The 16,559-nt window shown below is 47.7% G+C and overlaps 1 protein-coding gene across 6 annotated transcripts in view; it reads right to left on the bottom strand.

The window, feature by feature from the left end:
- ABO (ABO, alpha 1-3-N-acetylgalactosaminyltransferase and alpha 1-3-galactosyltransferase) overlaps positions 1 to 1,176 on the bottom strand; it is a 31,001-nt gene extending 29,825 nt beyond the window's left edge. For 4 of the 6 annotated variants that reach the window (XR_005020438.1, XR_005020439.1, XM_036856728.1 and 1 more), the window contains exon 1: positions 1,030 to 1,147. Coding sequence is in view for 2 of the 6 variants with exons in the window: in XM_036856728.1 (XP_036712623.1) it covers positions 1,030 to 1,042 (13 nt within the window). In the remaining 4 variants the exon portion in view is untranslated. The other 2 variants (XM_036856730.1, XM_036856732.1) reach the window with 2 other exon arrangements.
- Between the last annotated feature and the right edge of the window lie 15,383 nt (positions 1,177 to 16,559).

Genomic DNA, 16,559 nt, shown 5'->3' with positions numbered 1-16,559 from the left:
GTGGCCTCCCGGGACCCTCCCAGCTTCTCACCAGGGCCACCTCCTCCTGCTTGGGGTGCTGGGGGGATGTGAGCAGAGGCACAGGAGCCTTCCTAGGTGTCTGGAAAGCCCAGAGCCCCCCCGGGTCACTCCCCTACCCTTCTCCACTGGTCAAGTAAAGAGAGACTCCGGGGGCTGGTCAGGGGGGTGGGTGGGTTCTAACAAGTAAGACCTGAGTGGTTGCCAGGCAGCAGCAAGGAGGGGCAGGGGGCCAGGCAAAGCCTCCATCCCTCAACCTCGGAGGCACAGACCACCCTCTGGGGAGCCTAGCGCTGCTCTGCCCCTTCCTCTTCCTCCCTCTCTCGTCCCCTCCCCTCTGCCTTTTGACCCGCAGCCTCACAAGGTGGCGCTGGGTCAGATCAGGGCTGGGTTCATGACATCCAGGACCCAGCCTGGACCTATGGAGGCTCTTCTCCCCTTGGCCCTTTCCTCCTTCCTTCCCTCCCTGCCTCTCTCTCCATCAACACCTCCACCTCCCCCCAACCCCCGCCAGGCGCCCTGGGTTCCTACCTCCCACACAGGCACTGGCTGTGTCCCAGCTCCTGGGAGGGACTTGGACCAGGCAGTCTTTACAGCAGGAGGAAATCCTTCACTGACTGCCGGCTCTCTTCTCTGGGGCCCAGACCAGTAGAGGAAAGAGAGGGCCGGGGAGAGGGGGCAGGCGGAGGTGATCCTACCTGCAGGAGACCCGGGCAGGAGCTTGGCACGTCAAATCAGGACAGCTCCACCAAGGCTCTGCCCTCCACCCTCCTCCACCCTGGCCACGTCCCATCCGTCCGACTTCCCGGGGGGCCAGCAGCGTCCCTACCCAAGACCACCCCCGACACACGCAAGCGCAGCTCCCCAGACCTTCTCTGCTCGTGCTGTCCTCGCCAAGGCTGGCTCTGGACCTCTGGCTCTAGTGCAGCTGGAAAAGCTGGGCCAGACGGTCAGATGCCTGGAGCGGGGCCCACAGCTCCATTCCGGGAGCCCTTGGCCCTCCCCACTCACCTCTGGGGTCCATGGCTCCTGGGACCGACCGCAGGCCAGGAGCCTGGAGGCAGAGGCGGGGATGGCAGGCAGAGGTCAGCCTGCCAGAAGCTAGACACAGCTCAGAGCTCAGGCTCAGAGCCAGGGTTACCTGAGAAAGAAAGTCCAGCTCCTTCCCCAGGGCCAGCTCAACCTGCCCATTAGTTCGGGGCGGGGTCAGGGGTCGGGGAGGAGCCTCAGCAGATTTCCTGTTTGCCCAGATCTGCCCGGCGCTGCCAGCCAGGTGGGCTCCACGACCAAAGCCAGACCTGTCGGCTGGATGCCCAAAGCCAGCTGCCCCCAACAGCCCCGGGGGCGGCACCTTGCCCGCCTCAGATCACACAGGGGCCCGGTTGGTGGGTTCCGCTGCTCTCAGGGCCAAGCCCTGCCCCCTTGCTCTGGTCCTCAAGCCCGGGCGTGTGTGTGTGCGGGGATCTGGTCCCCTGCTCGCCTTTCCAGCTAAGCTTGTCCTCGCTCCATACCCCACCTCTCCTTGGCCGTCTCTCCACCCTGGGCACCGCTTTTCTCACAACACCTGGCACATCACCTGCCCAACCGCCAAACAGCCCAGAGGCCCTGGACACTCTCTGGGTCCCATCATTTTCTCTGGAGGAACGTTCCTGGTCCCGGAGAATTCCAACACACAGGGATAAAGAGGAGTGTCAATGAAATTCTCAGCGGAGGCTGCTCCTGGGAGGTTGTCACCTGTGTCTTCAGGGGAGGCCCATCTGGGGTGTGGGAGCATCAGGCCCGTGGGCCCCATCCAAGAATTCAACGTGGCACAGCTCAGGGGGAGGAGACAGCCCTCTCTCTGCCCCTCTCCCCCCAGCCCATGCTTCCTGTGCAGGTTCCCACCTGGTGGAGGGAGAGGCATGAGGGAACCAGGCTGGACGAGGAGCCAGAGGCTCCGACCAGTGGCTCACGCCGTCATCCTGCAACCTGGACTCTCTCTTCTCCTCTCCAACCTCCATCCCTGGGTGCCAGCCACTGGGGATGGAAGAAGGGTCCTACCACGCAGCATCCCAAGGGCATGTCCTAGCCTGTGCCAAGCTGGGAGAGGGGGGGAGCAGAGCTGGGTCCACAGAGGCCCCTTGTCAGGGTCATAGGGCAGCAGGAGAAGATGAGTGAACTATTACTCAGCCATAAAAAAAACCAAAATAATGCCATTTGCAGCAACATGGATGGACCTAGAGATGATCATACTAAGCGAAGTAAGTCAGGCAGAGAAAGACAAAAATCATATGATCTAGCTTGTATGTGGAACAAATGAACTTATTTACAAAACAGAAATAGACTCACAGACATAGAAAACAAATTTATGGTTACCAAAGGGGAAAGGGTGGGGGAGGGAAAAATGAGGCGTTTGAGATTAACATATAGACACTATTATATATAAAATAGATAACCAACAAGGTTCTACTGTATAGCACAGGGAAATATACTCAATATCTTGTAATAACCTATAATGGAAAAGAATCTAAAATATATATATATATATGTGTATGTATATGTATAAATGAATCTTTGCTGTACACCTGAATTAACGCAACATTGTAAATCAACTATATGTCAATAAAAATTTTTTAAGAAGCTGAATGAGAAATCAACGGTCACCCCTATCTCGCACCATATACAAAAAATTAACTCCATTTTGAGTTAATTTTTGTGAACCTAAATATAAGAGCTTAAACTATAAAACTCAGGGGAGGGACTTCCCTGGTGATGCAGTGGTTAAGAATCTGCCTGCCAATGCAGGGGACACGGGTTTGAGCCCTGGTGCGGGAAGATCCCACATGCCGTGGAGCAACTAAGCCCGTGCGCCACAACTACTGAGCCTGTGCTCTAGACCCCGCGAGCCACAGCCACTGAAGCCCACGTGCCTAGAGCCCATGCTCCGCAACAAGAGAAGCCACCGCAATGAGAAGCCCGCGCACCGCAACGAAGAGTAGCCCCCCCTCGCCGCAACTAGAGAAAGCCCGTGCGCAGCAATGAAGACCCAATGCAGCCAAAGATAATAACTAAATAAATTAATTAATTAATTAAAACTCAGGGGAAAACATAGAGGTTTTTTGACCTTGGATTCAGTGATGGACTCTTAGATATGACTGCAAAAGCATAAGCAACAAAAGGAAAAAAGGTAAGTTGGGCTTCATCTGAATTTTAAACTTTTGTGCATCAGAGGACACTGTCAAGAGAGTAAAAAGACCACCTACAGAATCGGGGAAAATATTTGTAAATCACATATCTGATAAGAGTCCAGCGTCCAGAATATATAAAGAAGTCCCAGGACGCACGCTCCCGAAGCCCCACGGAAACCCTCGCCGCGTCTGCGGGGGTCAGCATCTGGCAGCGGGTCCCAGGCCTCTGGTCAGACCGCGGGGCTGGGCCCGCTGGCCGTGCGGTGCCCCCAGGGCGCTTCTGTGCCTTGTGGCTCCCCGAGAACATTGTCCCTTTCCCCTGGTTTTAATCGAGTAAACGAGGTGGTGGTTTTTGAATATTGTGAAACGTGCACCGTGACATGAGAGGTTCTCCTGTGCTGAAAACCAGGACTGACGGTCTTCCAGAAACGTTCTTGCACTGCCTGCCGCCATCCATGAATCAGCCACCCCGAGATGCCATTCCTGTCTTGCCTGACTTGTGAGCGTCGGTCATGTTTATGTTTATAAGGATATGCTGGTAGCTGTGTTGCTTGTTTATGTGTTAGTTTGGGATTTTTTAAAACATATTTTTATACCAAGAGAATATAAAGTAATGGTAATAACAGTCTAAAACAAGAAGTGGAAGCTACTGGATATTCTTTTAACTTGGCACAAGATTAAATACAGATTTTTTTTTTTTATTCTGTTTCTTAAGTGTAATTAGAGACGTACTGGCTGGAGAAAATGTTTATAAAAATAAATGCTTTCATTTGAACAGCTAAAAAAAAAAAAAAAAAAAAAAAAAAGAAGTCCCAGAACTCAACAAACAACACCCAATTTCAAAATGGACATTTCTCCAAAAAAATATATACACACATAGCCAATAAGCACATGAAAATATGCTCAACCCCACTAACCATTGAGGATATACATACACATCAAAGCCACAATGAGACAACACTTCACACCCACTGAAATTGCTATAATCCAAAAAATGGAAAATAACCAGTGTTGTATGTGGAAAAACTGGAACCCTCATACTTTGTCAGTGGGAATGTAAAATGGTGCAGTTGCTGTGGAAAACAGTGTGGCAGTTCCCCAAAAACGTAAACATAGAATTACCATATGACCCAGCAATTCCACTCCTAGGTATAGACCCAAAGGAATTGAAAACAGATGCAAAAACGAGTACATGTACACAGATGTTCGTAGCAGCACTGTTCCCAATAGCCAAAAGGTAGAAATAGCCCCAGTGTCCATCAACAGATGATTGGATGAACCAATGTGGTCTATCCATACAACGGAATGTTATTCATCCATAAAAAAGAATGAAGTACTGATACGTGCCACATCGCGGATGAATCTCAAAAACAATGTGATCAGTGAAAGAAATGAGACACGAAGGCCACTGTGACATAATTCCATTTATATGAAGTATCCAGAAGAGGGAAATCTGTAGAGATGAATGCAGATTAGTGGTTGCGGTGGTGCTGGGGTGGGGTGGGGGGAGGGGGCAGGAGGGGGAGGAGGGAATGGGGAGTAACTGCTTACTGGGTACCGCACCTTTATAGAGGGAGATGAAAATGTTCTGAAGCAAAATTCAGATGATGGCTGCATAACATTGTGAATGGACTAGATGCTGCTGAATTGCACGCTTTAAAATGATTAATTTTGCGTTACATGAATTTCTTCTTAATATGTTTTAAAAATCAGCTGTGTTGTATTTTCTACCACTGGCTCAGGATGAATAAGTAAAGGATATTTTCTTGTCGAGCAACCATGTCTCCCAGTTCCTGAGATTGGGTTCTTCTTGCCAGGGGAAGCTTGGGCTTTGATGGGTCTGGGGATGAGACAGAGGGAGGGTCTCCAGTGCACGCCAAGCCTGGGATGGCCAGCCATCTGCTGGGGGCACCTGCATGAGTACCTGTGGGGCTGGACACTGAGATCGAGGCCTGGGGAACAGAGTGGGGACCCCCGGAGGCCCGGCCTGAGGTCAGGGCCAAGGACCGCCACATGGCACTGTGTGGCTGAAGGAACAAAGGTCACCACGTGGCCAGGAGAGGAAAGAACGGAGCGCGCTCATGGTAACGCCTCAAACTGGGCCTAGGTTCCAAATGCTAGGCACACAGGTGGGGCAGAGCCTGATCCAACGTTAGTTAAGGAAGAATATGTATGATGTTGCCCAAGCCCAGCTGGCAAGGAGCCCATCCAGCTAGGTTACGACCACGTTACAGCTCTAGTTCTTTCCTCAAACTTTCTTCCGCCACTGCCTTACCAAAGGGGAAAAGGGGGGACCCCTCCGGTCTTCTCTGCCTCTGCCCCCGGCCTGCAGGCCCCCTGCCCCAGCGGCTCTGTGGCTGTGCTCCCCGATGTCCTGGCCATACCCTTGCCCGGTGCTGCGCTAGTCAACCCAGTCTTCCCCAGCCCGTGTTCCGGCCACCCTCATCTCCTGATTCATCAGACATTTGCCAGTGTTACAGAGGACTTTGGCCCCTGGCTCACGCTTGATCCCAGACCCACAGGACCACTTCCTCCTCGGCTAAATAAAGAGCGTTCCCTCCTCCCCGCCCCGCTCAGCCAACCAGCACCTGTGCTGCCAGGTCACTTTAGGAGGGAGAGCCCTCTGAACGAACCTCGCCCTCAGATAGAGTCCCCCCGCAAGGCCCTCCCACCCCGCCGACCTGCCCTCCCCTGCGGCTGCGAGGCCCACCAAAGCAAACTCCCTGTGGCCCCCAGAACGCCTTCATGTCTCTCCCACCCCCGCATCTGCCTCCATGCCCCTCACCTCCAGCTGGTTTTCCAGGCACCACTCCCCTGGGGGTCTTCTTGCCACCCCCGGCCTGTGTGCACTGGGCACTGCCCCACGGAAGCCCGGACCACACCGCTGAGCGGTGCTTCGCGTCCCCTATAGAATGCAAGGCCCACGGGCGGGGATGAGCTATTCTGCCATCGTGTCCCCAACAAGACCTGTTGCATAAAGTTTCGTTTACTCAGTGGCTCGGGCTGGGGGCTTGTGCATGGCAGGCCCCGTTGGAGGCATCGGGGAGACCCGGTGAAGAACGGAGGACAAGGTCCCCCTCCTGCCCTCTGTCCCCAGCACTGCAGCCTCCATCCAGCTCGGTGTCCTTGATCCCCTCCCCCCGCCATTAGCTCGCTGTCCCTCCCCAGATGTCCACCTTCTCTGTCCCCACCCTGAGAAACACCCAGCTGGGCGGGCCACGTGCCTTCAGCACCAGCGCAGGCGCCCACCCTCAAGGGCGCCTCAAGGCCTGGTCACAGCCCTGTCCCCTGTCCCGGCTCTCCCTCCCCCAGTTCCCGTCATCTGTGCCACTCTGTTGGCGCCCAGTGGATGAGCCCATTTCCTGGTGCACCCCGGGCTCTCCTCGACTCCCTGCCTTGCCTGCTCCACAAGCACGGCCGGGAGCCTCCCCTCCAGCCGGTGACTCCAGGCCTCCACTCCTGCTGCCCCTCCCTCTTGCCTCCCATCCCCCGCCTGAGCCTCGCTCCTGCCCTGGCTGTGCCTGGCCAAGCTCCCGGACCGCCGGTATGCCTGCAGTCCCCCCCTGCACCCAGTTAACTGTTTGATATTTTTTAAATAAGGGAAGTGCTTGTAGCAGGCTCACAATGTTAATAAGAAGGAATAGATTCTGCTCCTAACCTTCTTGATCCCCAAGTCCCACCCCTAGAGACCACTTCCATGTTGTTCCTGATTTTTCTAGAATTTGCATCCATATTTTAATAACTTGCATCTATATCGTTCTTTATGCATCTATTTTTGGGTGTTTTTTCTTTCTCTCTTCCAGTTTTTCAGAGATATAATTGACATACAGCACTGTACACGTTTAAGGTGTACAGCATAATGATTTGACTTACATACATCATGAAGTGATTATCACAATAAGTCTACTGAACAGCTGTCCTCTCATAGAGGCACAAAATTAAAGAAGTAGAAAAAATTTTTTTCCTTGGGATGAGGACTGTTAGGATTTACTCTTAACAACTTCTCAGATGTAACATACAGCTGTGTTAATTATATTTATCATGTTGTACATTACATCCCTAGTATTTATCTCGTAACTGCAAGTTTGTACCTTTTGACCGCCTTCATCCAGTTTTCCCACCCCCTGCCTCTGGTAACCTCAAATCTGATCTCATTTTCTATGAGCTTGTTTGCTTTGGAAGTATAATTGACCTCCAACACTGTTAGTTCCTGTTAGGCAACATAGTGATTTGGTATTTCTTTATATTTCAAAACGATCACCATGATAAGTTTAGTTACAGTGTGTCACCATACAAAGACATTCCATAGCTATTTACTACATTCCTCCCATATATATATATACATATATGATTATTTTAAGTTGCTGACCTCTCAAGTTCAAATGCATTTTTACAACAGCCCTGCATTTTTTTTAAAATAAATTTATTTTATTTATTTATTTATTTTTGTCTGTGTTGGGTCTTCGTTGCTGCGCGCGGACTTTCTCTAGTTGCGGCGAGAGGGGGCTACTCTTTGTTGCCGTGTGCGGGCTTCTCATTGCGGTGGCTTCTCTTGTTGCGGAGCACGGGCTCTAGGCGTAGCCCTGCATTTTTACTACACCCACCCCCCAGCATTTGGTTTTTGACTTTATATTTTACATCTTTTTGTTTTGTGTATCCCTCAACTACTTATTTTTGATATAGATGATTTTACTACTTCCTACTAGCTTTGTACATGGTTGATTTACTACCTTTAATGTACGTTTGCCTTTACCGATGAGCTTTAGTTGGGGCCCTTTCTTCTTGGCTTAGAGAAGTTCCTTTAACATTTCTTGTAAAGCTGGTTGGGTGGTGCTAAACTCTTTTAGCTTCTGTTTGTCTGTAAAGCTTTTGATCTCTCCATGAAATCTGAATGAAAGTCTTGCCAAGCACAGTATTCCTGGTTGTAGGTTTTTCCCTTTCATCACTTTAAATATATTCTGCCACTCCCCTCCCGCCTGCAGAGTTTCTGCTGAAAAGTCAGCTGTTAGCCTAATGGGAGTTACCTTGTAGGTAACTTTTTGCTTTTCCCTTGCTGCTTTTAATATTCTCTTTAATTTTTGCCATTTTAATTACAATGTGTCTTGGTGTGACCCTCTTTGGGTTGATCCCATCTGAGACCCTCTGTGCTTCCTGGACCTGGATGTCTGTTTCCTTTCCCAGGTGAGGGAAATTTTCAGCTGTTATGTCTTCAGATATGTTCTCAGCCCCTTTCTCCCTTCTTCTTCTGGGACCACCTATAATCATGGCTTTTTTTCTATGTCCCTTGATGTGCTTTTAGGAGTGCTTATTCTTTTCATATGCTACTTCTAATTTTATTTAATTTCTGTGATGATTTCTTTTCCCCCCACTCTTTCTCTGAGTTTAACTTTCAGTTTTAAATCCTTCTGTTGACTGTTTCCTCCATAAGCTCATGTTTTTCTGCTTTGGGTTTTGTTTTACCAAGGAGATTGCTTCATTTTTTTTTTTAATTCATGGAGAAATATTTGAAAAAAATTTCATCTGTTCTATGGCATAAGTTTTTTGGCGTGGGTTCTTCACCTGACATGAGTTTCACCTGTTCTTTTCCCCTTTTTCATCTTGTAATATCATTACATAGGTCCTATGCTAATTCCTCTTTTGAAACTCATCCATAAATAAGGTATTTCCTGGCATAGATGTTTGCACAAGTGTCATTGTGGGAGGGAACAAGATCATAATTAAGGGTAACAAGGGTTTTCCTAAGATGTAAATTCCTTCAGCCTTTACATCCCTGAGTCAGAGAGAAAAGGAAGCTGTAGGATTGTTCCCAGTGCAATATCTCTCTAATCCCAGCCCCCAACACAGACAGTCCTGCAAATATACCTTATCTTTGTGCGTCTTCACCCAGCATCCCACCATCTGCTTCTCGGAAGCAAACCTCCACACAGGCTCCGACTGCCATATCTCCCATCACATCCTCATTGCTAGAGCAGGATGTTGTGTCTGCACCTTGGAGACGGGGACCCCCGAGTGCTTCCAGAGACCTGGAGGCAAGTACATGCCCTCCTCACTTCATTTTGCCCCCCTGATCCATCTCTACTGTTCTTCACACCCTGCCCACCTATTGTATGGTCCAGGATACTAAACGCCTCTTTAGATACCTCTAAGAGTTTGTTTTGTTTGTTTGGGGTTTTTTTCCTATTTGGCTTTTGGTATTTTCTGAAAGGAGAACAGAGGAAATGCCAACTTTAGACGGACATCTTCAAGTTGGATGTGCCCTAATATCTTTTTAATAAATCCCCTTTCTGCTTAAATCAACAGACAGAGTTGATTGCAACTAAGAGCTCTGATTGATACAGAAATTTGTACCAAGAGTCGTGGTAGGCAACATTTGCTCAGGAGGTGCTGGGGCTCTTATGAACAGCCTGGCTCTCTCTTTCCGGGCACTGGGTAGAATTGCATTTAGGTGCCTGCCGGAAGCGAGGGGCAGCCATGTAACTTGTTTTGGGCAGTGAAATGAGACCAGAAGTGACACGTGACACTTCCAGAGAAAAGCATTCAGTTTCAACGATCAACCTGTTTTTTCAACTAATAAACTTTATCTTTTTAAGAGCAGTTTCAGGTTCACAGAAAAATTGAGCGGAAAGTACAAAGAGTTCCCATAGACCTCTTGGCTCCACACACAAAACCTCGCCCACTACTGGCATCCTGAACCAGAATATGGTCAGTGAACCTACACTGACACGTCATTATCACCCAAAGTCCACAGTTTACATCAGGACTCTCTTGGTGCTGTACATTCTATGGGTTTTGACAACTGTGTAATGACACGTATCCACCATTATAGTATCATACAGAACTGTTTCACTGCTTTAAACATCCTGTGTGCTGTGCCTATTCATCCCTCCATCTCCCCTTAATCCCTGGCAACCACTGATCTTTCTACTGTCTGCATAGTTTTGCCTTTTCCAGAATGTCATAAATAGTTGGAATCATTCAGTCTGTAGCCTTTTCAGGTTGGCTTCTTTCACTTACTATTATGTACTTAGGGTTTCCCCCTGTCTTTTTGTAACTTGATAGCTCATTTCCTTTTAGTGCTGAATAATATTCCATTGCATGAATGAACCAACATTTATTTATCCATTCACCTACTGAAGGTCATCTTAGTTGCTGAGTTCTGGCAATTATAAATAAAGCTGTTATAAACATCCCTGTGTAGGATTTTGTATGGATATAAATTTTCACTTCATTTGGGTAAATACTAAGGAGTATGATGGCTGGGTCATATGGTAAGAGTATGTTTTGGGGCTTCCCTGGTGGTGCAGTAGTTGAGAATCTGCCTGCCAATGCAGGGGACACGGGTTCGAGCCCTGGTCTGGGAAGATCCCACATGCCACGGAGCAACTAGGCCCGTGAGCCACAACTACTGAGCCTGTGCGTCTGGAGCCTGTGCTCCGCAACAAGAGAGGCCGCGATAGTGAGAGGCCCGCGCACCGCGATGAAGAGTGGCCCCCGCTCGCCGCAACTAGAGAAAGCCCTCGCACAGAAACGAAGACCCAACACAGCCAAAAATAGATAAATAAATAAATAAATAAACCCAAAAGTTAAAAAAAAAAAGGTGCTAAATAAATGTTTAAAAAAAAAAAAAAAAAAAAGAGTGTTTTGTTTTGTAAAAAACTGCCAAACTGTCTTCCAAAGGGGCTGGACCACTTTGCGTTCCCACCGGCAATGAATGAAAGTCTGTGTCGCTCCACATCCTCACCAGCATCTGGTGTTGTCAGTGTTCTGCATTTTGGTCATTCTAATAGGTGTGTTAGTGATATCTAGTTGTTGTTTTAATTTGCATTTCCCTAATGACATATGATGTTGAGCATCTTGTCATATGCTTATTTGCCATCTGACTCTCTTCTCTGGTGAGCTATCTGTTATGTCTTTTGCCCATTTTGAATCAGGTTGTTCATTTTGTGATTGCCGAGTTTTAAGAGGGTTTTGTTTTGTTTTGTTTTTTGTATATTCTGGATAACAGTCCTTTATCAGATGTATCTTTTGCAAATACTTTTTCCCAGTCTATGGCTTCCCTTGGCATTGTCTTCCACAGAGCAGAAATTTTTAATGAAGTCTAGCTTATCAATTACTTTTTTCATGTATCATGCCTTTGATGTTGTACCTAAAAAGTCATCACCATACCCAAGATCATTTAGCTTGTCTACTGTTACTTTCTAGGAGTTTTATAGTTTTGAATTTTACGTTTAGATCTATGATCCATTTTGAGTTAATTCTTGTGTAAGATGTAAGCTCTGTGCATCTAGGTTCTTTTTTTTGCAAGTGGATGTCCAGTTTTTCCTGCACCATTTGTTGAAAAGACTCTTTGTTCCATTGTATTCCTTTTGCTCCTTTTTCAAAGATTAGTTGACTATATTTTTGTGGGTGTATTTCTTTGCCCTCTATTAGACTGATCTATTTGTCTACTCTTTCACCAATACTATGCTGTCTTGATTACTGCAGCCTTACTATAGTCTTGAAGTTGGGTGGTGTCAGTCCTCCAACTGTGTCCTTCTTTTTTAATATTGAGTGGCTATTCTGGGTCTTCTGCCTCTCCACATAAACTTTAGAATCAGTCTGTCAATGTCCAAAAACTAACTTGCTGGGAATGCACTGAATCTGTAGATCAAGTTGGAAGAACTGACATCTTGACAACACTGAGTCTTCTGATCCGTGAACACAGAATCTCTATTTATTTAGTTCTTCTTTGGTAACTTTCATCAGCGTTTTCATATATAGATCAAATATATAGTTTGTTAGACTTATACCTAATTACTTCATTTCGGGGGTGCTAACTGCTAACCTAAAGTAATAAGACAGCCAGTTATTTTACCAACAAAAAGGGCTTATTCAGGAGCAGCAAAGAATTGTAATTCAGGACATGTAACTATGGTGAACCACATGCAAGTCTGGTAAAGCAAAGGAGAAGAAACTTTTTTTTTTTAATTAATTAATTTATTTATTTATTTTTGGCTGTGTTGGGTCTTCGTTTCCGTGCGAGGGCTTTCTCTAGTTGCGGCAAGCGGGGACCACTCTTCATCGCGGTGCGCAGACCTCTCACTATCGCGGCCTTTCTTGTTGCGGAGCACAGGCTCCAGACGCGCAGGCTCAGTAGTTGTGGCTCACGGGCCCAGTTGCTCCGCGGCATGTGGGATCTTCCCAGACCAGGGCTTGAACCCGTGTCCCCTGCATTGGCAGGCGGATTCTCAACCACTGCACCACCAGGGAAGCCCAGAAGAAACTTTTATAGAGCAGAAGGGGAAGTTAGAAAGGGCTACTATAAATAAAAAGTCCAATGGAGTACACTGGGGTTTGAAGTATAGTGGCCTTTCAGTAGCTGAGTTGTGACAGTCTGACACTGAGCTATTGCCAGGCGAAGAGAAATTCTCCCTTCCTCCTGCTGGCAGCAATGGTGTCACTTCCTGCCCGAGATGCAAGGTACATCTCTTCCTGTTGGCATCTGTATTGACGTCGAGTGATATGTGCATGACAGCCCCTGACTCTGGCCTCCCAGCTCCATTTTAGTGAGGTTTCCCTTTACAGGCACACCTCCTGTTACTGCACTTCCCTTTATTGAACTCCACAGATACTGCATTTTTTACAAATTGAAGGTTGGTGGCAACCCTGCATCAAGCACGTCTATTGGCACCATTTCCCCAACAGCGTTTGCTTACTTCATGTCTCTGTGTCACATTTTGGTAATTCTCACAATATTTTAAAATTTTCAGTTGTATCTGTTATGATTTGTGATCAGTGATCTTTGATTTTACTACAACAACTCGCTGAAGGCTCAGATGATGGTTAGCATTTTTTAGCAATAAAGTATTTTTAAATTAAGGCTGTACTTTTTTTTAGACATAATGCTATTGCACATTTAATAATTGACTATGTATAGTGTAAACATAACTTTTACATGCACTGGGAAACTGTTAATTTTCACGTAGTGTAAATAGCAATGTATTTTTTTGTTCTGTTTTGCTTTGTTAGCCGTGTGGCATGTGGGAATCTTAGTTCCCCAACCAGGGATCGAAACCATGCTCCCTGCAGTGGAAGCGCAGAGTCTTAACCACTGGACAGCCAGGGAAGTCCCAATGGTAATGTAGTTTTAATTTCAAAGTCCACTTGTTCATAGGAACACTCGTTAGATAAGAAAGCAATGTTTTTACAATATTTACTTTGTATCCTGCAACCTTGATACAATCATTTGTTTCAGGTTTTTCTGTCAATTCTTCTGGATGTTTACATAGACGATCATGTCATTTGCAAAGACAGTTTGACCTCTTCCTTCCCAATCTGCATGTATTTTCTTTTTCTTGTCCTATCGCACGTGCTAGGACTTCTCTATTATGACACTGAAAAGCAGTGATGAGAAGGGACATTCTTGCCTTGTTCCTGATCTTAGCAGGAAAACTTCTGAGTTTTTCACTGTTAAGTATGATGGTATCTGTACGTTTTTGGTAAATGTTCTTTATCCAGTTGAAGAAGTTTTCCTCTATTCCTAGTTGCTAAGACATATCCAGTGATCAATCTGGCTTTAAACTACTAGTTTTATTTGTTAAAAAGTACTTTTCTTAATGCAACATAACATGACCTCTCATGAGTGACTTAGGGAAAATCTGGGATTTGTTATCTGGCTGGAGTTTAGCTGAGGGTAGCAGAAATCTAGTTAGTACCAGGGGACGGGACCCTGGATATATTGGCACACAGCTGCAAAACAACTTATCTGGAGATGTGGTCACCTGAGACAAATATCTTTTGAAGGCAAGACTTTGAGAGACTAGCTGAACACCACCTTGAAAAATGAGAAAGGCTTGAGAAACTCCAGGACTGCAGGGTGGGGTTGGTCCTTTAACAGTGCTGGGTAGTCAATAGAAAGACAGCGATAGGCGCAAAGTCCTAAATTTTTAGCTTAAGACATGGACTGAGAATCAGGGACTTTCTATTACTCTGTAGAAAAACATCTCATATGGTTTGCAGCTGCATGATTGAGTTACCTGAAAACCAAAGTTTTAGCTAGCCCATCAGCAAATCCTATCAACAGGTGAATTCACAACCTTACCAGATCTCTCATGGGAAAGCTGGAGCGCTGATCAGTCCTCAGAATTGAAATGGGGTATCTGGGCAACATTGGATGCCTCAGGTACCCTGAATACCCAACCTCACCAAGGCTCACTTTGAGAAATCGGTCCCTCCTCCCTTGGCTGATAAGGCTGTGCCTTGCTTGAAGACTCTTATCTGAGCAAGTGACTTCCAAGGAGAAGCCAGTCTCCTCAAACTCACCCTCATCTCACCTTGTCTCTAGACTGGTAAGTACAGTCAGATCTCAGCAAGTCCAAAGTGGCCAGTTACCAAGTCAAACTCAGAAGCAGCTTTGACTAAATGAACAAGTATCTGCTGTTTTACATTTGAAAAAAATCAGGGAAGTATATGGGAGTTGATTCTAGAAGTGCTTGGTCAAGAAAGGCGGGGTGCAGTCTCAGAGGGGGCTCCACCCATAATAAGCAGGACTCAGTGGGCTAGCTAGGGAACTGGAAAGGATCCAATTATTTCCTTTGTTGCTTGACCAAAACCTGGAACCCACAGTGGCCCACGCTGAGGTAAGTGAACCTTCCGGAAATCCCTTGGAATAACTTAGAGGTAAGAACTCTCTCTTTCGTCTAAGTTATTCTCTACCAGTAGAGAGGCAGGCTTGTTGGAAGGTCGTAACAATGTTACCCACTCATCCACCCCACAGGTTGTCTGGGGAGGGTACAGAAGACTCATCCTTTGCGGAGGTACTAGGAAAAGCACTGTGAACAGAGCAGAGAAGCACCGCGGTGGCTCTTCCCTGAAGGCTGGATGGAATGCCACAGGAGATGCAGGGGTAGAACCATGCTCTTGGGCCAGTGCAGATCCTGGGACCTGAGGGCAGCAGGGAACATCTTAACTTCCACAGGCCACGTACGCGAGGTTCCCACAATTGTCAGGCTAGTGCAATGAACTGGGTGGGCCAACCCACAGGGGGTCTGGACACAGCTCTCTCTCTGCCCTCTGCACCCCAACGCAGGTCTGGTGAACAGAGGCTTCACTTGAGCTACTCAGCTGCTTGTAGCCCCTCACTGAATTTCTAACCATGTGTTAGTGCAACTTCTGGAGCCCCTAAGTAGAAGGAAAGGTTGACTGGGAGCCTACTTCCCAGCCTCACCCAAAGGGACCAGTGGCACAAGACTACCCTGGCCTTGCAGGACTGCTGGAACCCCAGTTCCTGGTGAACCATGGTTCCTGAGCACGTGTCCTGGTTACGGCTATTTCCATCTGATTCACTAAGCAACAGGAGGGGGACCTTCTGACTTGGAGACTCTTGCCATTTGGTTCTGAAAATATTTGGCATTAGGCCCTTGGAAGTTTTCTCCCATGACTCTGCATTTCATCTTCTGCACTTGAGGTGCACAACACCCAAGAGGTGTGCATCTGGCCTTCTAGACTCATTCTGTAATGTTTTTTTTGTTTGTTTTTTATTTATTTAATTTATTTATTTATGGCTGTGTTGGGTCTTCGTTGCTGTGCGCAGGCTTTCTCTAGTTGCAGTGAGCAGGGTCTACTCTTCGTTGCAGTGCGCGGGCTTCTCATTGTGGTGGCCTCTCTTGTTGCAGAGCACAGGCTCTAGGCGCGTGGGCTTCAGTAGTTGTGGCACGCAGGCTCAGTAGTTGCGGCTCACGGGCTCTAGAGCGCAGGCTCAGTAGTTGTGGTGCACGGGCTTAGTTGCTCCACAGCATGTGGGATCTTCCCAGTCCAGGGCTGGAACCCGTGTCCCCTGCATTGGCAGGCGGATTCTTAACCACTGCGCCACCAGGGAGGCCCCTCTGTAATGTTCTTAACCTTTTCTTCCCTGTTGTCCATATTCCATCGTCTACTATCGCCTCTGGACATGAGACGCTTCAGTTGCCGCCAAGATCACGTGCAGTGTGTCCGTGCTTCTGTGCACCATCAGCTCCCAGCCCTGGGCCAGGGGGGGACATGAGTGGCCAAGCCCAGGGAGGCTGCAGCATTTTCAGTGTTTAAACTTGGATATAGGCTCTGTCTCCCACCAGGTGAAGAATTCTCTGTATTTCCTCACCCTTTCTGCCCTGTATCTCCTATTGTCCAGTGCTGCTTCTAGAAATGGGGTGTCCCTGATGCCAAAGGTGTTCCTGCCACCAAAAAGCACCATCTGCTCACCCTGCACACCAGCTACTTGAAGCTGGGGACACAGCAGCACTCCAGGTCGGAGGGGCAAGCTTCCTGGACTTCCAGGCTTCAGGGGAAGAGGGGGAGCACCCAATGACACACGTCCACCAGGCCTTTTGAGATGCTCCTGCAATTTCCACAGGGGGT

This window comes from Balaenoptera musculus, chromosome 6, assembly GCF_009873245.2.
Source record: "Balaenoptera musculus isolate JJ_BM4_2016_0621 chromosome 6, mBalMus1.pri.v3, whole genome shotgun sequence".
Classification (NCBI taxonomy): domain Eukaryota; kingdom Metazoa; phylum Chordata; class Mammalia; order Artiodactyla; family Balaenopteridae; genus Balaenoptera; species Balaenoptera musculus.
This window is presented reverse-complemented; position numbering and strand designations above follow the sequence as displayed.